Below are 22,418 nucleotides of genomic sequence, written 5' to 3' on the forward strand. Positions count from 1 at the left end.
CTGATACAGGCAAAACATCAATTCTGGTACAACTTGACCTCAGTGCTGCATTCAACATTGTTGACCACACCATACTTCTAGACAGGCTGGAAAACTGGGTTGGGCTTTCTGGAATGGTCCTCAAATGGTTCAGGTCATACTTAGAAGGGAGAGGTTATTATGTGAGTATAGGAGACCATAAGTCTGAGTGGACATCCATGACATGCGGAGTCCCACAAGGGTCCATTCTTGCACCACTCCTGTTTAACCTGTATATGCTGCCACTGAGCCAAATAATGAAAAAGAACAATATTGCTTACCACAGCTATGCTGATGACACCCAGCTCTACTTAGCACTATCACCTAATGACTACAGCCCCATTGACTCCCTGTGCAAATGCATTGATGAAGTTAACAGCTGGATGTGCCAAAACTATCTTCAGTTAAACAAAGACAAAACGCTACATTTGGTAACAAAAATGAAATTTTCAAGGTGAACGCATATCTTGAGGCTAAAGGCCTGATAACAAAAAATCAAGTCAGGAATCTTGGAGTGATTTTGGAGTCAGACCTGAATTTCAGTAGTCATGTCAAAGCAATAACTAAATCAGCATACTATCATCTGAAAAATATTGCAAGGATTAGATGTTTTGTCTCCAGGCAAGACTTAGAGTAGGGTGGTACCACCCTATCACCAGTAGGGTGGACTATTGTAATGGCCTTCTCACCGGCCTTCCCAAAAAGACCATTAGACAGCTGCAGCTCATACAGAACGCTGCTGCCAGGATTGTGAGCAGAACCAGAAAATATGACCATATCACACCAGTCCTCAGGTCTTTACACTGGCTTCCAGTTACATTTAGGATCGATTTTAAAGTACTATTACTTGTTTATAAATCAGTCAATGAGCTAGGACCTCAATACATCGCAGATATGCTGATTAAATACAAACCCAACAGATCACTCAGATCAGCAGGATCAAGTCAGTTAGAAATACCAAGAGTTCACTCAAAGCAAGGAGAGTCTGCTTTTAGCTATTATGCCAGCCGTAGTTGGAACCAGCTTCCTGAACAGATCAGATTTGCTCCAACAGTAGCCACATTCAAATCCAGACTCAAAACACATCTGTTCAGCTGTGCATTTACTGAATGAGCTCTGAGCACTGTATGTCCGACTGATTGCACCCTATCTTATCTCTTTATTCTTTTTATAATTGTTTTAGTTTACCTTTGTTCTTATCTTTGGTTATTGTTTATTTTATATGTTCTTTTGAGTTAAATATGATGAGTGAAAACTGGGTTTGATGGAAATAGTAAGTTTGACAATAAGGTTTGAGTATGTGTAAATCTGTGGAGGGTATGATGAGTGAGTATGGGTTTAACAAGAAGGTTCCTGAGTAAAAATCAGGGAATAGTGATTAAAATGTGTTTGAGAAAGAAATGAATGAGAGGTGTTCTAATAAAGATGGTACATGTATGTAGGCTGTAAACTGAAGAATGTTTTATTTTTATATCAGACCATTATTGTGGATCTGACCATTTTATTTTATCTTATTTTCTTTATTATTATTATTATTTTCTTTATTACTATTATTATCTTTACAACTGTTTTAACTATGCTTGTTTTTAATTTTTTATTAGTCCATATGGTATTCTTTATTCTCATGCATTTTTTACCACTGTTTTAATTCATTTCTATGTAAAGCACTTTGAATTGCCATTGGGTATGAAATGTGCTATACAAATAAACTTGCCTTGCCTAAAAGGAAATTTTGGGGGAGCCAGGGGTTTGAATGGGTCTGATGCTGCTTATAAAATGTATCTATAATTTGCAAGTGCTATGCTTAAGTTTGTACATAGAGGAGATGCTGGATCATCTCCCAGTACAAGCACAGACCCAGATGATCCACATCCAGCCTCAGACAGTACTAGCACAGACCCAGTACAGCCAGATTCACCAACAGTAAAGCCGTCTTCAGCAAGTACTATCTTAAGATTCTATAGAAAATACTCTTCAATAAATATTGTTTGTTTGAACCTCATTCTTTGACTGTTTTGTTCAAAGGAGGGAGGGTTGTATTGGGAGCACTAAGGTGTCAGGTGTAACTGCATGGCAATGGCAAATGGTTTACATAGCTTACGGGTCAGGTAGGAGGGCCCCTTAGCAGAATTTTGCTTAGGGCCAGGGAGTTCAGGATCGGCTCTGCCCGGAATTGCTATTGACAGGGAAGCCCTACTTCATGTTAAATATAAATATATTACCTATTGATACAGCAAAGACAATGTCGGCAGTGGCCTATTGACCATGGGCGGCATATCTATCGCATTGACGGCAAAATAAGCTACAGAATTTTTCGTTCTGTAGGCCTATATTGACAGGTTTAATATTTTTTTTACAATAAGGCTGCATTTATGTTAACCTACAGACTTTCAAACGTGAAAATGTCATTTAATAATATGTATTCGTGTAAAATTGACATAAAAACATATTTTCCTATTCTATTTTGCCTGGAAACGCTTCCAACACGTTGCGTGTCGCGGAAAAAATAGGCGTCTCTTCAATGGATTTTTCCCCTCATTTCGCATCTGTCGTCTGCGCTGCATTTTATTCTTTCTGCGAGGCCGTGCATGACGAGGAGGTCCATCACTTGTTTGTTGTAAATAGAAGCGGGATGATAAAACGGAATCTTTAATAATAGGGAAAAAAAAGAACATTCATGGCATCACAAGTGGCCAAACATTGCCCATCCCTGCCAGTATAAAGCTTGGAAGCTTCAGGATGAACTCTGTGCTCAAAATAGCATAAGACTAAAACATGATTTCTAGGACCAATTGAAAAAAATATTCAGCATCATATTCAAAACAGTGAAAAGTCTCTAGTGTGTAAAAATAAGGGTAAAGCCCACATACACATAATTTAAAGGTATTTAAATTCATAAAAAGTAAGGTAGATAATATCGTACTCTATTACAGTTAGATAAATAATAACACAAGCACCATGTTAGTCTGGGTGTTCAGGAAGAAAACAGGAGGCAGACTTAAAATAAAGATATAAACGTGGAACGGAACGGATTGGCAACAACACAGGTAAAATAAACGAGAAAGGAACAGGAGTGCAGAGAAGTGTGAACAATTTAGGCCATCCCAAATGGCACACTTCACGTGCACTTTCGGTCTTGTGAACTTACATGGCCGCTGCATGCACGTGTCCATTAAAGGGATACTTCACTGCCTTTTCATATTAAACTATGTTATTCCCTTAACTAAATCGAGTTGATACATACCTCTCTCGTCTCAGTGCGTGCTCTTAATCTCTCTGACGTGCGGTGACGATCTGATAGCATTTAGCTTAGCCCACTAAGCCCAGTTCATTCACTATGGTACCAAACAGAGATCAAGTTAGAAGTACCAAACACCTCCACGTTTCCCTATTTAAATACAGTTACACGAGTAGTTGAACGATCAAGTATGGTGACAAAATAAAACGTGGCGCGTTTCTAATCGGATTAAAAAGGAGAACTATAATGTATGGCGGAATAGCACTTCTGAGAGTACTTCAGCTCGGCGCAGTAAAAAGTCCCGGCCGGAACATCTTCCCTCACATCTCCCTATTGACAGAAATGAGAGAGTGAGGGGGAGGTGTGAGGAAAGATGTTTCGGCCGGGACTTTTTACTGCGCCGAGCTGAAGTACTCTCAGAAGTGTTAATCCGCCATACATTGTAGTTCTTCTTTTTAATCAGATTAGAGAAGTACCACGTTTTTTTTTTTTGTCACCATACTTGATCGTTCAACTATTCGTGTAACTGTATTTAAATAGGGAAAAGATGGAGGTGTTTGGTACTTCTAACTTGATCTCTGTTTGGTACCATAGTGAATGAACTGGGCTTAGTGTGCTAAGCTAAATGCTATCAGATCATCACCGCGCGTCAGAGAGATTAAGTGCACGCACTGAGACAAGAGAGGTATGTATCAACTCGTTTTAGTTAAGGGAATAACATAGTTCAATATGAAAAAGCGGTGAAGTAACCCTTTAAGTCCACAAGACCAGGGTGTCCCATTCGTCATTTAAGCTTAAAGAAGGGTACTCGTGAGCGCCCCTTTGAGGCTGCCATGCGCCTTCGATGCGCACTTCAGCTGAGCCCGCAAGTTTGCGTGCTACGCAGAGGACTTCTGCCCGGCAGTCAAAGCGGCATTACGGTGTGAAAGTGCGGACTCGGAGGAAAACCGTGAGGGTTTAGGGTGCCATTTGGGACAGGGCCATAAAGGGAGTGCTAATGAAGAGGGCCATGTCCAGAGAATCCAGGGAGAGCGGGAAAGCTGATGAGAGAGCGCAAACAGGTGAGGCAGGGAGGATTCTGGGGAATGGAGTCCGGGACAGGAGAGGATTGTGACACTAGAGATTGTTTCTTTTTTATTTCACCAGTAGGGGGTCCCAAAACATTCAAGTGCTGTAACTTCACCAACAATACATTAAAGGAGCAGTCCAAAATCTTTAGGTGGATTTTTCTCCAGCAGGTTTGCTGTCAGTTGAGATTGACATTTTTGGGTGTTTTCCTGTAGACCCTTCTTTAAATTCCCTTCTTTTCCATTTTTATAAAGACAGTAAAATATGTATTCGATATACAAAACAGCAGTTAAACATTTAAAAAAATCTATAACAGTTTTTAAAAAAGAACACATCTCAAAAAACTATGTAACCGGTACAATATAAACTGAAAAGGAACTGTGAAAGAGATGTGGTTTCCTAATGCTTTAACAAAGGTTGCTTTAATAAAATAACTTGATCTTTTCAACTGCTCAGTACAGCAGGTCAGCGACACAGCACAGAATTATGGGAATTCTGCATCACTCATTGGTATTCAAATGCGACTGCATTTTAGACCCTCAAAGGAAAGAACTCAAAATGGAAAACTTGTTAACACTTTCTTTAAACAGATCCTGCTAGTTGTGTCTGTGAGCGTTGTGCTGTTAACAAAAGCTAATACAACAGCAAAAGTGCCAAACCTAAACTACAACGTAAAAATGACCACATTTTATTTTAGATTTTAGTGTTTTTGGTATATCAAATCGTATACAAACATATACAATATATTATACAGTTCAATATTAGTATAAAACTAGAATAATTAATAAAAAATTGTGTAGAAGCAGTTTTCACTCGTGAATCACTGGTAAAACTTTCCTAATTATTACCATAGACTGTAAACAAAAATGGACGTAGTGTCTGTGACGTCAGCCATAGGATTCCGATAAGCCGTTCTGAAGTTTAAAGTATGGCCGAGCTGGGCGTTGCCATCTTGTGAGCGAGTCATCGCGTGTCACTCCCGGATAACAGAAAATGGGCAAAAAGGTGGGATGTGCGTGGAGCTGAGGTGACGCAATGACTAGACGGCAGATAAATGGCTATCCACTTGTAACCACGCCCATAATTATGCAGAACTTTAAGGCTTTATATAACGTAAACGAATGAGTAATAAAAAAATTCACCCCCCTCACAGTCCTCATGAAGATCAACATTAGCCTTATAGGCCAAAACCACAAATTGTACCAGGCTGTAAACATGTTTTTTTCTGCTTTAAAGTTGAGAATTTTAACATGAGATTCTGCTCCCTTCTGGAGCCTGTCCCTAGCGGCCAGTTGAGGAATTGCTTAATAAAAAATATTTACATTTATAATGTGTCGCAGAGTTAAAACTAAACTGGACAGATTGAAAATAAAACAGAAATAACTCTAATTATAACACATCCACTAGTCTTGTATAATTTGTATTGAATTCGGGACATTCTGCCGTGTGAGAGTGCGTCGATCTCCACAATCCAGCAGTGAGTGATGTGACAGACACTTGTGGTTTAGTAGCCGGTGTTCGGTGGCTGCATGTTTGCGGGGTTATAGGTCGGCTTCTTGGTCTCTGGAGGCAGATGAGCGATACCGGGCTGGGCAGGCGGCATCATGGGGTACGGGGCCTGACTTACACCATATGCAGCCTGACCGCTGGGATATCCAGGGCTCACTAAAAATGGAAAAAGACAATAATTAATTCATTTCAAGGAAAATATCAGTACATGGTCTCACTCTGTCCACTATAGGTAACTTGTCGGTTACTTGACAAAACAATATTAGTTACTTGAGTATTCCTGATTTATGTTTCCATTTAAAAAAGACAAAATAATAGTGTCAACAAGTGCTTATTAACTGTCAGGCTGATGTTTGCAATAATTACATCTTTTATGTATTTAAAGCTACACTGTGTGATATTTTCCCCCATCTAGTGGTGAAAAGGTATATGACCATCCAGTGAATAATAGTTTCTGCTCCTCTCAATTTCGATTTCGTTTCAACTCCTACGGTGGCCGATTTAGTCATGGCTTCCAGTTCGACCTCTTCGGTGAGAGTTGCTTCAACTCAAGTGATGAGGTAATTTTTGAAAACTATTATAATTTGCAGTTATTTAATTTACCAAATGATCTATGATCAAATTAATCTATGTAAAATGAATAATAGTTTTATGTTTTCGTTATTTTTAACCAGTTCATTGCTAACATCAGCTATCAGGTTCCCAGACGAATGCAAGCTAATCTTAGTAAAGTAACTTTTATCAGTGCTATCGTTATTCTGTATATTGTACAACACCACTAGCGTAAGGCAAACAAATTATAATGCAATTAAAACCTTAATCTCATGTTATCCGTCATAAAACACGGATTTATGTTATAAGGTAAACAATACTTTTTCATCATTGACGCGAGGAAAACTATCCTAGACGTTGTTCTAGTGTTATGCACAGCACACCATGATATAATTAGCCAAGCAACAATAAAACTTCCAATATACACAAATTACTGAATTAATATTACCTGTCGAGAAGAAAGCAGGCAACGTTGGCGTTCTTTTTTAAATCGTTGCTCCTCATGAGCTCTTTCCATCTTGGAAAGGCCACTCCAATATTTATTTTGTCTTGTTGATTTGCCCGTTGCGTTACCGTCTTAATTCTCTTTTCCGATTCCTTGGCGACTCTGATACATATTCCGCAATGTTACTAGGTCCCCGACCCGGGTCGAATTCGGTAATCAATTCCGGGACGTGGTTGCTTTCACACAGAAGGCGACCCGGCAATGTTCCGGGAATATTGCGGGTCCGACGTGCAGTGTGAAAGGGGCTTAAGAGTGATCCTCCATCGTCATATAGCAGCCTCAAGCAATCCCCCTCTTCACAGTCGACACGGTGCCATCGAGTGTAAAAACGCGAAAAGCGAAGCTTGAATTTACAGGTATGTCCCTCTTTGGCAAATGTACTTTCAAGATGGAGGAGCAACATGGCGACCGCCATCCGAACCCTCACCCGTATGTATTTTCAATGGTATATTATAAAATTAAGAGAATGCATTATTACTTGAAAGAAGTAAATATACATTAATGAGCACATATATTTTTGAAAGAACTAAGTGATTTTAGCTAAGAATAAACTAAAAAAGTTACACAGTGTAGCTTTAAGTCCAGGTATTGACAAATTTCATGATTTGATTGCAATTTGATTCTGATTCAATACGAGTCGACAGTACAGGGCAAATTCTCAAAGAAAAACTAATACTGTAAACTATACAGAGAGTCGGCTTGTACATTGTATATAAAGCACTTAATATTAACCTTCAATATAATAAACACATAAATTACACACAGAATTTTTTTTGAAATTTTTAAAATGTACGCCTGTCGGCAGGCTGGCGAAATAACTAGTGAAATAACATTTATTTCTTGATCTGCGTTGTTAATGTTCACTCTCTTGACTTGATATTTGAAGAGCGTGCCCGCTTATGTGTGTGCGGTTTGCGCTTATATCCACCGATCGGACGGGCCAAGTAATAAAAAACAAATCAATCGCGGGTGGATGAGAGATGAATCATTGTGTTTGTTTGATAGATACGTTTTGAGAGCCCTGCCAGATAATTATTCCGGTTGCCGCTTTCAAAACAATCCCTCCTGTAAACTGACAAGTGAGCTGAAGCTCATTAAATATGCAAATCTTCTCCAATCCTAGCCATGGGTGTTTACTCCAAGTCTCCAGTCCATCAAAACCAGTGTAGAAAATAGCCTATTACTTAACAGTTATGATGTTTTTAAATGTTAAAACCACACAAACATCATTAGTTGACCTCTCATGACACCTTTAATGGACACTTTACTATCCCATGAGGCCACAGGAGAGGATTTATGAATGGCAGTAAAGCGTAACAACTGCAAGTGTGTCCAACCTGCACCAGCTAATCGGCGTCTCATTAGACATACTACACACTTCCAGGCAGGTGTGTTGAGAGCTAAACTCTACAGGACAGTGGCCCTCCAGGAAGGAGTTTGGACACCCCTGTGTGTGCTTTTTTAACAGTCGCAAAGTAAGTTCAAATTCAAAAGATATATTTTATACCCAGCCTTACATGTAATGTAAAAACATGTTTTTAACATAAACAAAATAACACCACATTGGTCCTGTTCCAAATGGCACACTTCAGTTGCACTTATGGTCTTGTGGACTTACAATGGCCGCTGAATGCACTCCACCAAAGATACACGAGACCAAAGGGTATTCCATTTGTCATTTTAGGTTACAGAAGTGTGCTCTTGAGTGCCCCCATTGCTGTAGATATGCTCCCGTTTTGATGTCCAACAATATGTGCATACATATATTAATACAATTGATTTGAACTCTTAGCCTAGGAGTATTATACATTATCCTCATTTATCATTTCACAGGTCTTCAACAGTAAAGGCAATGTAATTTTTCAATATATATCGATACTGAAATATCTGAAAAGCTTCCAATACTCATTTCCTGCAGAATAGATACCAGCTGCACTTTCTCGCTCTCTCATCTCTCCGACAGCTGACATACAAACCCGCCTCCCCTCACTCAATAGTTTCATTTGCTCTGGATAAATATATTGATAGTTTTACAGGGCTTGAATTTCTCCATGGGGTTGCCCATATTGTGCATAATTTAACTCATTCCTGCAGATTTTGTGCTCATACACACACAGTGCACACATACTATACAGCTCTCAAAAAAAATAAGAGATCAATTAACATGGATTTCTCAATGTTAAGTGGTCTTTTAATTTTCTTTCAGAGCTGTAAAGCCGCTTTGTTGAAGAAAGAAAACGCATGTGTATGCTTTCGAACCACTCTCACGGTACTTTGATGTCATACACCTATCTGTCTGCACACATTGAAATGACAAACTCGGTTCATGATTGTTGAGGTGAATTACAACATGACGTGAAAACACCTTTAGTTTGAACCCTAATTAAAACGCACCTGATCCAGCTAATCAAGTCCTTGCGACTTAAGCCTAGTTCAGACTGCACGATTTTCAAACTCGTCGGGTCACTGCTCTTTTCACACTGCATGATGGTTTGACGATAGAGGAGTTCACACTGCATGACTGAACAAGAGGAAGAATCGCCGACAACTCTCTCTCCGGTGCGCAAACTACGTTTCCCAACTACACGTGCGATGTGACAAGTAAACGCGAGATCACGTGCGGCAGACCGGAGTTCTCGCGCGAGACTTGAAATTGATATTAAAAATGATAAACTGCACAAAAATTGCTTCAAATTGTATGTGCGCTGATTTGTGGAGAAAAAGAAAAAAGATTATGGCGAAGAAATTGTTGGAGACAGAGGGAGCCAGGATTGTGTTCTGCAAAGACAGTTTGAGGTAAATAAACAATTTTGGAATGTGCTGCTGCTGTGGCTGGATTTGCAAATGTTTGGCCTTTGTTTCTGTTTGATAGAATTGTAAATATATCTATTAAAATACTGAAATTCTGCTCTATAACTCCTCCCTGAACCTCCTGCTGCCCCTATATCTCACTCTCTCATTGGCTGTCGGTGTAATTTTCAGTCAGAACGCTGTTCACACAGCAGGAGTTTGAATCGCCGACAGTTCCAGATATTTAGCATGCCAAATATCTCACCGGCGTCGCTGACTCGTCGGCGATTCTCTCTGATCGCGTCTTTGATCATTCACACTGCGTGATTGTCACTCGCGTGCACGAGCACCGATTTGCCTGTGATCTCGGGGATTTGTCGGCGATTTCACAAAACCTGTCGGCGACTCAAAATCGGGCAGTGTGAACTAGGCTTTATTTGATAACTGTTTTGGAGCAGGGTTGGAACTGAACTAAATGGAATAAAATAAGTGTTGCACCCCTGCTCTAGTACTAGGTCTTCTTACCGGCCACCTGATATGGGGGTGGGGGTGCGGTTCCTGGTGCGTATGTCTGTCCCGTCTGCATAGGCTGACCGCCGTAGCCCGGTTGAGTCGGCACAGGCTGGTATGCTGGATACTGAACTGGCTGCATGACAGGCGGCTGCTGAATGCTTTGTGCATTCATGACTGTAGTCAAAAGTGTTCCTACAGCTGTGGGAAAAACAAGACAAATAAACATGATAATTCTTATTATTTTACTACCAGCCTAAATAATGTAACATTATACATTCTATTAACACTGAAACACTTACGTCTGGGCCTTTGGCGCATTTTATAGATACAGCAGCAGGGGCAGCAGCAGCAGCTGACGATGACGATGACGAACACAATGCAGATGACCACATTTACCACTGTTCCTGCAGCAATGGCAGCATTGAGTCTGTATATAGAAATATAAATATTAAGCAATAATGAAACACTCTTTAAAATGTTCTAGCATATTTAATATATACAATCATATTTATATATTCTAATTTTATTATTTAAATGTTATGTATTTATTATTTTCCCATGTATCAGCAGTTGATTTGGAGACTGGACATTAAAACTCACTTCCACAATTTTTTTATTACCGTCTTTTGAACCTTTAGATTCATGGAAAATTTTCACTGCGTGAACAGCTCTTTAGATTATTAAAATATTCTTTACACTAAGAGAAGAAGTTATTTTTAGAACTGTTCACTGAAAGATTCTTAAGGGAACCAAAAATGGTCCTTTAATGGAATGGTTGTGAAAATCTTTTTTTTTGGAACAATTATCAAAATTGTAGGCCCTAAGTAAGTACCTTAAAATGTTGATCGTAACTTCCAAAATAAAACATTTGCACTTTGTAGCATTAATAATTAAGTTGCATGCATATTGTAGGTAGTAAATAAAAAGTAGCCCATCTGTCCATTCTCTCTCTGTCACATGTCTGTCCTGTCTGGTTTTGCACTTGTGGTGTTTTGGTTTGTATTTGGGTCATGTGCTCTTGTCTTCTGTCTGGACCCCGCCCTTATCATCTCATTATTGTTTAATTAACCCCACCTGTTCCCTCCTGAATATTACCCTTCATAGTCCGGTCTGGGTGGTTTTGGCAATCCAGGGCTGGGACTGGTTTGTTGATTGAAGGGATAAACGCTGTATCCGGAAGTGATTCAGCGATGCATGAAGCGTATGGCGTGGAAGGTAGAGGTGGGAGGAATTTGAAATGGTCGGTGGTGGAAAAATGAAAAAGGAAGAAAAAGAGTTTGAGTGAGATTTCGGGAACATATAGTGAGAGCATCATTCAACAAGAACAACGGAAGAATATAAGGTACTGTTGAAGTTTGTGTCTGATGCTGTTGGTATAATCAATCCATTGAAAATTACCAAAGCTATTATGGAATCATTATGGGGGGAAAAATCATTTTAATGGAAGTATCATCGAAGATATGTTAGATAGGTGTGATTTAGTCTCTGTTAATGTTGGAAGGGCAACAAGAGTTGATTTAGTAAAAGAGAGGTTTTCTGCAATAGATTTAACCATTGTTACTGGAAACCTGGCAAGGAGGTGTGTGTGGGATTATATTGGATCAATTTTTAATAGTTAGTGATCTTTTTCCAATTATTTGCAAGATAGGAATTGATTTGGATGTGAATGTAGAGGGAAAATGCCTAGATGGAAATTTAAGTCAGCTGACTGGGATAAATATAAGGAGATTAGTGAGATTTTAAAGGTCCTGTTTTTCGTGTGTTTTTGAAGCCTTGATTGTGTGTACAGTGTGCCATATTTTATGAGTTCATGTTTCGTGTGTAAAAAAAACAGTATTTTTCACACACTTTACTTATGTGTACACTGATATTTTCTGTCCTAAAAACAGCCTGATGATTTCCTTGTTCTATGAAGTCCCTCCTTCAGAAACATGTAATGAGTTCTGATTGGGCCAGCGCTTCCCAATTGTTGTGATAGGACAGCAGCTTAGCACACTTTGCCCGGAAAGGTCCCACCTCTTACCATAACGGGGAGATAGAAGCGCTCAATGTGCGCGCTTCTCCACGAGGGAGAGCAACAAGACCACGCCCCCTATTTTGCGTGTTCTTGTGGGCGGAGGGTTAGTCAACAAACTGTTCTAGTGACGTCATTCCTGCAAGGAAGTGCAGGGGTGTAGTTCGCTGTAGGCTTTGAAAGCGAACTTCTGTTAAATAAAATATCTCGCTTGGCATTGATCTTTGAGCGTTATAATTTTACAGGTATTATGCTCTAACAGCAACATTTCACAAACGAACTAAAGAACAGGACCTTTAATGAGAGAACAAGAAGAATCTGTAGAGGATATTGAAGACCTGAATAATACAATAAGTAGTAGTTTTTGTAAAGCAACAGAGGAAATGATTGGTAAAATTAAAATAAGTATTGGGAAGAAGGCAGTCCCTTGGTGGACTGAGTACAGTAAAGCAATAGCACTTCGTAATAAAGCACTAGAAAGGGTTAGGAAAACGTTTTTTAATGACTTTATTGCATATAAGTTCAGTAAAGTCCTATGATCCCATTTAATGTAATGATTGATGGCATATTTTTCCAGGTTAGTGCAGGAGTTGAATAGTCTCTGTTTGCTGATGATGGAGCACTGTGGAAGAGAGGAAGGAATGTTACGCATGTGGTTAAAAGTATAAAAAATGCAATTAATGAGGTGGAAAAGTGGACAGATAAATGAGGATTTCGTTTATCAGTGCTGAAAACACAGGTTATTTGTTTTTCAAAAAAGAGAGAATGTCCTAGTACAAGATTAAGACAATTATACAGCAAACAATTACCAAGTGAATGTGATAGGATATCTGGGGGTATGGTTAGACACAAAAATTACTTTTGCAACACGTATTCAAAAAATTGTAGATAAATGCAAAAAATTTGTATAAATATTACGATGTTTAGTTGGGGTGCCAGATGTCACTCTTTGAAAATAATATACTGTGCGTTAATTAGGTCAACTAGAGATTATAGATGTATAACATATGGGTCTGTGTCCAAAACTTTGCTGCACAAAGTAGAAATGATCCAGTCAAAGTCATGAAGACTGGATCAGACCAGCAGCATCCCAGCCCACTGACTTTCCCTGTTTTCCACCAACAGTCAGTGGAGGGCCCAGCCCTCTGAGGACTCTGGGACGGAGAAGAAGGGCCCCAGTTCTGGTGGTCCCGAAATCAAGGAGGAGAAGAGAGGCTCCCACCGCGACAGCTTCAGTGGTCCCGAGTCTGGTTGTCCTAGATCAGATGGTCCTGTAGACCCGAGTCCGGAGGTCCCGAAACAGGAGGAGAAGAAAGGCTCCCTTCGTGACAGTGCTGGTGGTCCTTGTTCGGTGACCCAGTCCGGTTGTTCAAGTCCAGTGGTCCCAGCTCCAGTGGTTCTAAATCCGGTGGTCCAAAGCCCAAAGACTGTCCCGGAGGTTGCAGTCTTCTCCGACGCACCGCCCAGGTGCCTTGCTCTGGCCGCACCGCTCTGCTTGCTCCAGCCCCTGACCAGCTTGCACTGATGGACACCCTTATGCTTAAACATGGTGTTAGTTATGGACAAGCCATGGTAAGCACAGAAGACCAATAACAGAGAACCGCTCAGGTTTAGATCGGGGGGTGGGGCCATTCCTCCCAATCACGCCCCTCCAGGTGGCTCTGTCACTGCCCACGTGGGCGTTGAAGTTCCCCCAGTAGAACGATTCACTTTCCATCACCCCTCCCAGAGACCCCAAGAGGGCCGGGTACTCTGCACTTCCATTCGTCTCTTATAGGCACATGTGAGAGTGACAGTGAGAGATCTATCCCCGACTCAAAGGTGCAGGGAAGTGACCCTCTCGTTCACCGGGGTGAACTCCAACACATGGCGGCTGAGCTGGGGAGCTATAAGCAAACCCACTCCAGCCCGCCGCCTCTCACCATGGGCAACTTCAGAGTGGTAGAGAGTCCAGTCTCTCTCTCGTGTGGCCCCAGAGCCCAAGCTGTGCATGGAGGTGAGCCCGACTATTTCTAGGATTTGGAGAAGGCATTTGACTGTGTTCCTAGTGGCACCCTGTGGCGGGTGCTCTGGGAGTATGGGGTCCGGGGCCCCCTGCTTAGAGCTGTTCGGTCCCTTTACGACCAGAGCAGGAACTTGGTTCGCATTGCCTGCAGTAAGTCAAATTTGTTCCCGGTGCATGTTGGTCTCCGGCAGGGCTGCCCTTTGTCCCCGGTTCTGTCCATAATTTTTATTGCCAAGGGCCGGAGAGTGTCCGGTTTGGGGATTACGCGATTTCGTCACTGCTCTTTGCAGATGATGTTGTCGTGTTGGCAACCTCAGACCAGGACCTTCAGCATGCACTGGGACGGTTTGCAGCAGAGTGTGAAGCGGCTGGGATGAGAATCAGCACCTCCAAGTCCGAGGCCATGGTTCACAGTCGGAAAAGGGTAGGAAAAGGTCAGAAGGCTTGCTCACTTTAGGTTGGTGGAGAGTTCTTGCCTCAAGTGGAGGAGTTTAAGTATCTTGGTCTTGTTCACGAGTGAGGGAAGGATGGATCGGGAGATTGACAGACGGATCGGTGCAGCATCTGCAGTAATGCGGGTGATGGACCGATCTGTTGTGGTGAAGAAGGAGCTGAAACCATAAGGCGAATGCGCTTGATTTACCGGTCAATCTACGTTCCTACTCTCACCTGGTCACTGGTGAGAAGCTTGGTCACTCGGGAGGAGCTCAGAGTAGAGCCGTTGCTCCTCCACATCGAGAGGAGCCAGCTGAGGTGGCTCGGGCATCTTTTTCGGATGCCTCCTGGACGCCTTCCCAGGGAGGTGTTCAGGGCACGTCCCACCGGGAGGAGGCCCTCGGAAGACCTAGGACACTGGAGGGATTATGTCTCCCAGCTGGCCTGGGAACGCCTTGGGTGTTCCCCCGGAGGAGTGTGAGGAAGTGGCTAGGGAGAAGGAAGTCTGGGCATCTCTGCTTAGACTGTTGCCCCCTCGACCCGGCCCCGGATAAGCGGAAGATAATGGATGGATTTACTTTTTTCAAACATTTTCAAAAACTCAACAATACACCGTGGGCAAATTCTCTACCCTTTCGTTATGTTTGTGGCTGAAAACAGCCACCATAAATCTATTAATCAACCTCAGTCCTGATAAAAACTATGTTTTCCATATTTTAACTTCTAAATTGTCAAATTCATATTATGTCAGATTTGGGGGGAAAAACAATTACTTATTTTCAACTGACACAATTACTTATTTTCAACTGACTTGACAGGCGATTCACAGTCGTGGACTGCAGCTGGAGTCAGTACTTCAAGAACTTCTACGCACAGACGTATGTTAGACATGGGTTTTAGCTGTCGCATTCCTTGTGCCAAGCCACTCTTGAACAACAGACAGTGTCAGAAGTATCTTGCCTATGCTAAAGACAAAAAGGACTGCTGAGTGGTCCAAAGTTATGTTCTCTGATGAAAGTAAATTTTGCAGTCTGTGATGGTTTGGGGTGCCCTGTCATCTGCTGGTGTTGGTCCACTGTGTTTTCTGAAATACTGAATTTGGGATATTCCATAGTTATCAGTTATAATCATCAAAATGAAAACAAATAAACATTTGAAATACATCAGTCTGTGTGTAATGAATATATATACACCCCTGAACAAAATCTTAAGACCAGGGGATGCATTGCATGTTTTACACATTTTGCACTTGTGGATCATAACCGGGTTGTAAGTGCTGCTTCAAATTGCCAAATCATCAGCTAATCAAAAGTTTAAGACCATAGCCCAAAATAAACGCACAACAGTACTAAAAGTGTCAAAAAAGGACTCAGTAGTGAGTAGCCCCACCGTTCTTGTTGATCACTTCAAAAACTCGTTTCGGCATGCTTGATTCGACTGTTTACAGGAGGCTGGTGGGAACGTGGCTCCATGTGGTGAAGATGGCTTCGCGAAGGGCATCCACGGTCTGGAACTGACGTCCATTTTTGTAAACTTCCCTTGCCATCCATCCCAAATGTTCTCAATGGGATTTAGATCAGGGGAACACACAGGACGGTCCAAAAGAGCAACACTATTCTCCTGGAAGAAGTCCTTCGTCAGGCAGGCTTTGTGAATTGCGGCGTTGCCCTGTTGAAAGACCCAGTCATTACCGCACAGACGGGGGCCCTCGGTCAAGAGGGATGCCCGCTGCAACAGATCCACATAGTCATTCGCCGTTTGACGCCCCTGCACAACCTGAAGCTCCATTTTCCCATTGAAGGAAAAAGCACCCCAGATCATGATGGAGCCTCCTCCACTGTGCCGCGTAGAAAACATCTCAGGTGGGATCTCCTTGTCATGCCAGTAACGTTGGAAGTCATCAGGACCGTCCAGGTAAAACATTTTCAGAGAATAAAACTTTCTTCCACTTTTCAATGTCCCATGTTTGGTGCTCCCTTGCAAATTCTAAACAGGCAAGTTTGTGTCGTGGGAGGAGACGTGGCCTTTGAAGACGTTTTTTGTTCTTGAAGCCCTTCTCTAGCATATGACGTCTTATGGTTATTGGGCTGCAGTCAGCATCAGTAAGAGCCTTCATTTGGGTTGAGGATCGACCTGTGTCTTCACGGACAACCTGTCGGATCCTGCGGTTCAGTGCAGCTGAAGTCTTTTTGGGTCTACCACTTGACTTTTTTGTCCCATAACTCTCAGGATTTTTTAAGAAATGTAAAATGACTGTCTTACTGCGTCCAACCTCAGCAGCGATGGGGCGTTGCGAAAGGCCTTGCTTGTGCAGCTCAACAATTCTGCCACGTTCAAAGAGAGAAAGCATTTTTGCCTTTGCCATCAGGACATCTTGACAATATGACTGCTTGAAGGACAATGACATGAAAGCCATATTTTTGTGCGGATTTGACCTTTTATGGCTATGGTCTTAAACTTTTGATCAGCTGATGAACGGCCTGTTTGAGTTTAAATGCAAGTTTCAATAAATTGCCTACTCTCTATTTTTTTTGTCTCTTGCTCCTGTTTCTTCTTTTGGCATTTTGAAGCAGAGCTTACAACCCGGTTATGATCCAAAAGTGCGAAATGTGTAAAACTTGCAATGCATCCCCTGGTCTTAAGATATATATATACACACACACACATATTTCACTTTTTTAATGGAATTAGTTAATTAAATCAACTTTTTGATGATATTCTAATTATATGACCCGCACCTGTATGTTAAGTCATTTTGTGTTTTTTTTTTTTCCTTCCCCTAAATCAGTGACATCATTTATGAACTTGGCAATTAAAAAGTAAAAATCCAGATTTTTGTATTTATTTTACATTTAGTAGTTTTGATCAGAACTGAGGTTGATTAATAGATTTATGCAACAACAACAAAAAAAGGAGTAATATTTACCTGATACATTTTTACAGCAGTTTAAAGTAGTGGCTGTTTTCAACCATGGCCATAACGAAAGGGTTGTGAATTAGAATGGTGTACAAGGGTTAAAAATGTACAATATATCAAATCCGGATACAAACCCCGGGCCCTAATTGCAAACTTACCCACTGGCCTAACACATATAGGGCCCTATTATACACTTGGCGAATGCTGCGGGAGGCACAAGTGCGTTTTGCTAGAGTCCTGGTGTTTAAATGGCACGCCGTGTGATGTCATTACATTGGAAAGTTTGATGTCAGTCGATTTTGAAGTTGTAGGAAAACATGAGATGGCGTTTTTTTCGTGTTTTTTTTCTGGGATTGTGCAGAGTCTCTGAGGTGCTGAAGGACCTTCAAACCATTGGTTACCATTGAAATGCATTATATGGAGAAAAATCCTGGAATGTTTCCCTTTTAAAAAACGTAATTTATTTTTAACTAAAAGAAAAAAAGACATGAACAACTTGGATGAGATCAGGAAATTTTCATTTTGAAGTGACCTAATTCTTTAAAAGACAATAACACTATAACGTGGTGCCTTCTGTGCCAGTTCTGCAGGCGGGTCATTTCATTTTACTCCAAGGGATTACATTTTTTTTTTTTTTTTTTTTACGTCAAAAACTATAACTTTTTCTCCACAGATCTAACAGCATTAATCTGTCCACAAACAACATTAACAAAGACACACAAATTATATTCTACATAATACATTGTCAATGTTAAATATATGCATGTCTTGTCTTGGAAAACCCCTCAGCAACAACAAAAAATGTGGATGTTGCATCATGCTACGTCTCTCTTGCCACATTTTTCTTTAAATTGACTTCATAAATGTGAACTCTACAGTCTTTCACAACCAATAACTTGATATTGGTTGTGAAATATCAAGCAAAGAACTGGCACTTCACAAAGTGTAAAGCTCGTTTCACATACTCCGCCTGCAGTGTGTGTGCGGTGCAGGAGAACAAACACAGCACAGCATTATTCATTATTTTAATTTCAAATTTAAAAAGTTATTTTACTGAACCTGGCTTGTCACCATTGCAATTCACCTGTATAGCCTACACTCTTTCATAAATGACACATTAAAAAACACTAATATAAACAATGTTTTATGAAATTCCTTTATTCCAATGACTTAATATTTATATAGCCTTTAGTTATACTGCACTGTACTGCAGACGGAGTATGTGTGTAACGGGCGTAACATGTTAATCTGGGGGATGCATTTTGCACACTGCAGACCACAACATCTGTAGGAAATGATTAGTGGAGCTACAGAGGGGAAGACGAAACCTCAAGCAACAAAATGCAAAAATAAAAATTTGATAATAAGGTTTCGGGTTTAAAATTAACCAGTTAGAATATAGATTTGATAATAAGGTTTGTGATTAACCACAACAATTTGATTAAGATAAGATATAACATACACACCACACAGTTTAGAAGAAAATAATGAGTTTTACCAGATACAGATTATGAAGTTAAAGCAAAAACTGACCCCAAAATAAAAAAAAATGTTCTTTTTAAACTCTTAGCCTACATTATCAAAATTTCCCCCCTCTACTGTTCAACGGGCGAAAGAGGCCTACGAGTTTGGAAAGGCAAGAGGGTGTGTGGCACTTCCCTTACGAAAGGAAAATATATTTACCAATATATTTTCTTGAAATATATTTTAATATATGGAATAATATATTGATGGTATTATAAAATATATTATATATTCATGCAATATATTGCAAAATATACAAATGATTGCCGCTTTCAATATATTGCAATATATTGGAAAATATAAATATTAAATCCCATATATGTGAATATATTGCATGATATTTTCAAATATATTGCAATATATTTTTGTGTATACACCAAGTGATATTTTTAATAAGACAAAAATGACTCAAAATGACTTACATATTGCACAATTCTTGGTCATCCTCGGTTAATTTCTTAAGGTAACTGGAGCAGCAGTATCTGTTAGTGCAGGTCCCGCAGCAGTAATCCCATAAATGACAAGTGATCGAGGGCATGTACACGTTACTGCTGGTGTAGTAGCTTTTACAGACATCACGTAAACCTTAAAGAACAGGGGAAATGTGGCATATTTGATTTAAAAACAACAACTATATTTTAAAGTAACTTTATCTGTTCAACTGTTTTGTACGTGGCAGTCATCGGTAAACCGCCCAAGAACAAGTTTCAAGTGTTTCTATAGATTTCTATTACAGATCGTCTAACTTACCGACTGTGACCGTGAATAAACCCGCAGACAGGAGCAGAAGAAAGACGACGGAGGAGGCCATAGCGCTGCTCTTCCTTCTTCTGATGTGATAAAGTACTAGGGGTGGGCGGATCGATCTAAATATCGATAGTATCGATGCCAACACTGGTATTAGTATTGGATCGATACAGTTGTAATTGAATCAATATTTTAATTTGAATATATATCCTCTAACAGTTACATTCATTATACTTTGCTTGTGTCTTCAAACACCTATGAAATTACCTGTGTCTTAATAAAACTGAACGAAACTTTATAAAACTGAACGAAACTTTTTCAGAAACTATCAAAAATATGCCATTACAAAAAGTTTTTCGTTTGCTGTTTTGACACAAACCTCTCGTGGGGGCGGGCTTAACAGTGATCTAACTCTGATTGGATAAAGAGCTTTTGATGGGTGCTCTCTGACCTGGAAGTACCATAAGACAGTAAAAGAAAGGGAAGTACAGTCCTGGTACAGTCGACGTCGGCAACACTGGACTGTCCCTGCGTCTCAATCAGCTCCCTAGTTCACTAGTCAGGGCACTGATCAGGACATAAGTCAATGGGCTGACTCCCTGATCAGTGCCCTAACAACTGAACTAGGGAGCTGATTGAGACGCACCCTGTGACTGGCTCGTTGATGGAAGTAGCGTAGTATCCGGAAGTGAATCGGAGATTGGAAGATGAAGCGTATGGCGCGGAAGGTAGAGGTGGGCGGAATTTTAGGGTGTTCGATTCCAGGTTTTTTTTGAGTCGACTCCGATTCCCGACCTTCCTGACTCCCACTATCTATAGAGACAGAGCGACACGCGTCATAATCTGAAAGCCACGCCCACCGGGGGGGAATACAAACCAACCGTCTGCATTGACTTTCTATTGCGGGAAGCGGCCTCCTTGTCATTTCCATAGGTCATTTCTGAATTATTACAAAAAAAGCTAACAATGTCTAAAAGCTGGTATGTGACAAGGTGTACAGAAAACAAACTAAAAAACCCAGGAACAAAAAGCCAGAAGTTTTTATAAGCTGTTGAGCCAAAAAACGAACGTTTAAGGACACAAAATTGGATACAGGCACTTGAGTCAAAGCGCGACTTAACGCATATTACTGAGAACTGCGCCCACTGGAGGGTAAAGTAATCAGCGACAGGTAATATAATATATAAAACTGACATTTGGATATTTGACAGCATGTTTACAGCACACGTAGGCATACCTAGTCATGCTGAGTGTTTGGATTCCAAAACTAAACCATTCTTCCCGCTGAAGCTTCACGTCTTATTGCCTGTATGCACTTTTGTCTCCTTAAACGCTCGTGTTTTGGGATCGACAGCTTATAAAAACGTAGTTACATGTTTTTTAGCTTGTTTTCTGCACACCTTTCACATATCAGCTTTAAGACATTGTTCTGTTTCTTGTTATATAAGCAAGAAAAGACGAGGCGACCGCTTCACGCAACGCAAAGTCAATTGAGAGCGTTGGATTGTTCCCCCCCCCCCCCCCGGTGTGGGCGTGGCCTAAATATGCTCTGTCTCGACTGAATCGACTCCATTTACTTCACATCAAAAACAGGGTAAGAAATCAGAAAAAAATGCTGTTGTTACATATTTAAATTATTTCCCCCTGACACAAAGTCCTAAAATCCTCTTATTAAAACCGCACACTTTTAGCGTGGCCGTCCAAATTAGTCCAATTTAGCGATGACTTTTGTGGCTGTCATGTTTCTGTATTGCCAATAATTTTACATAGGAAAATTCACGAAGAATGATGTAATTGTCGAGTGATGGTGACGCACATGATCATTGTCTTAAAGGGATAGTTCACTTTCAAATGAAAATATTGTAATCCTTTACTTACCCTCAAGTTGTTTTAAACCTGTATGAATTTCTTTCTTCAGCTGAACACAAGGGAAAATATTTTGAAGAATGTCAGTAACCAAACAGTTAACTGGAGCCATTGACTTCCATAGTAGAAAAAAAAAAATACTATGGAAGTCAATGGCTCCAGTTAACTGTTTCTTTACTGACATTCTTCAAAATATCTTCCCTTCTCATTATCTTCTCATTATTTATTAAGGCTATTTTGAGCCTTGTTAGTGGTATTAACTAGCGATTTAATTTTACTACCCTGTGTCTACCCTGTGCCCCATAGACAAGCGCTATAAGCTAATCTGTTTTAGAGATAAAACTCTTTGCATTCGATTTTCATGAAAACGCATCACAGAGAACGATCTACTCGGTAACCATCTGTTAATTACCCCTAGGTTCATTTCTCATCGGAGTTGTCCTTTAACTTTACTGGGATATGCTTCTTTTTTGAGAAACATATAACCTGTGTATTTTCTACCAATAATCTGAATCCCCATCTCATAGACCAATCTTCAACTTTTGAAGTTTATTGCTGTTTGAATTTTTTTAACAGTATAAGTCATATTCCACCCTCTCTTACACAATGCTCCATCATCAGCCTATATCGATCTTCGCATACTATTTTCTACCTGACTGAAGATGTCATTAATCATGATATTAAACAGGAGCGGGCTACAAACACTTCCCTGTGGCG

The 22,418-nt window shown here is 40.5% G+C and overlaps 1 protein-coding gene across 2 annotated transcripts; it reads right to left on the bottom strand.

Annotated features, from left to right (window-relative positions):
- Positions 1-4,989: 4,989 nt before the first annotated feature.
- On the bottom strand, positions 4,990-20,812 carry LOC137040189 (protein shisa-5-like). 2 transcript variants are annotated; one of them, XM_067415633.1, is made up of 7 exons: positions 20,103-20,236; positions 19,839-19,954; positions 19,511-19,673; positions 11,289-11,360; positions 10,493-10,620; positions 10,206-10,391; positions 4,990-5,989 (listed from the first exon to the last, which is right to left on the bottom strand). In XM_067415633.1, exons 2-7 carry the CDS (start codon positions 19,897-19,899, stop codon positions 5,829-5,831), a joined length of 771 nt encoding a protein of 256 aa, XP_067271734.1. In that variant the 5' UTR covers positions 19,900-19,954; positions 20,103-20,236; the 3' UTR covers positions 4,990-5,828. The 2 variants fall into 2 exon arrangements, with proteins under 2 accessions (XP_067271734.1, XP_067271733.1); XM_067415632.1 differs by having other exon boundaries at positions 19,839-20,812.
- Between the last annotated feature and the right edge of the window lie 1,606 nt (positions 20,813-22,418).

Source organism: Pseudorasbora parva, chromosome 14 (assembly GCF_024679245.1).
Source record: "Pseudorasbora parva isolate DD20220531a chromosome 14, ASM2467924v1, whole genome shotgun sequence".
Classification (NCBI taxonomy): domain Eukaryota; kingdom Metazoa; phylum Chordata; class Actinopteri; order Cypriniformes; family Gobionidae; genus Pseudorasbora; species Pseudorasbora parva.

Excerpts from the sequence above, each read along its gene's own strand:
- LOC137040189 (XM_067415632.1), bottom strand. The coding sequence starts at position 19,899 with ATGGCCTCCTCCGTCGTCTTTCTTCTGCTCCTGTCTGCGGGTTTATTC. Across the intron at positions 19,674-19,838 it reads TTTATTCACGGTCACAGTCG|GTTTACGTGATGTCTGTAAA; the intron begins GTAAGTTAGACG and ends CTGTTCTTTAAG. Across the intron at positions 11,361-19,510 it reads GACCAAGAATTGTGCAATAT|CGTTTATCCCTTCAATCAAC; the intron begins GTAAGTCATTTT and ends TTCCGGATACAG.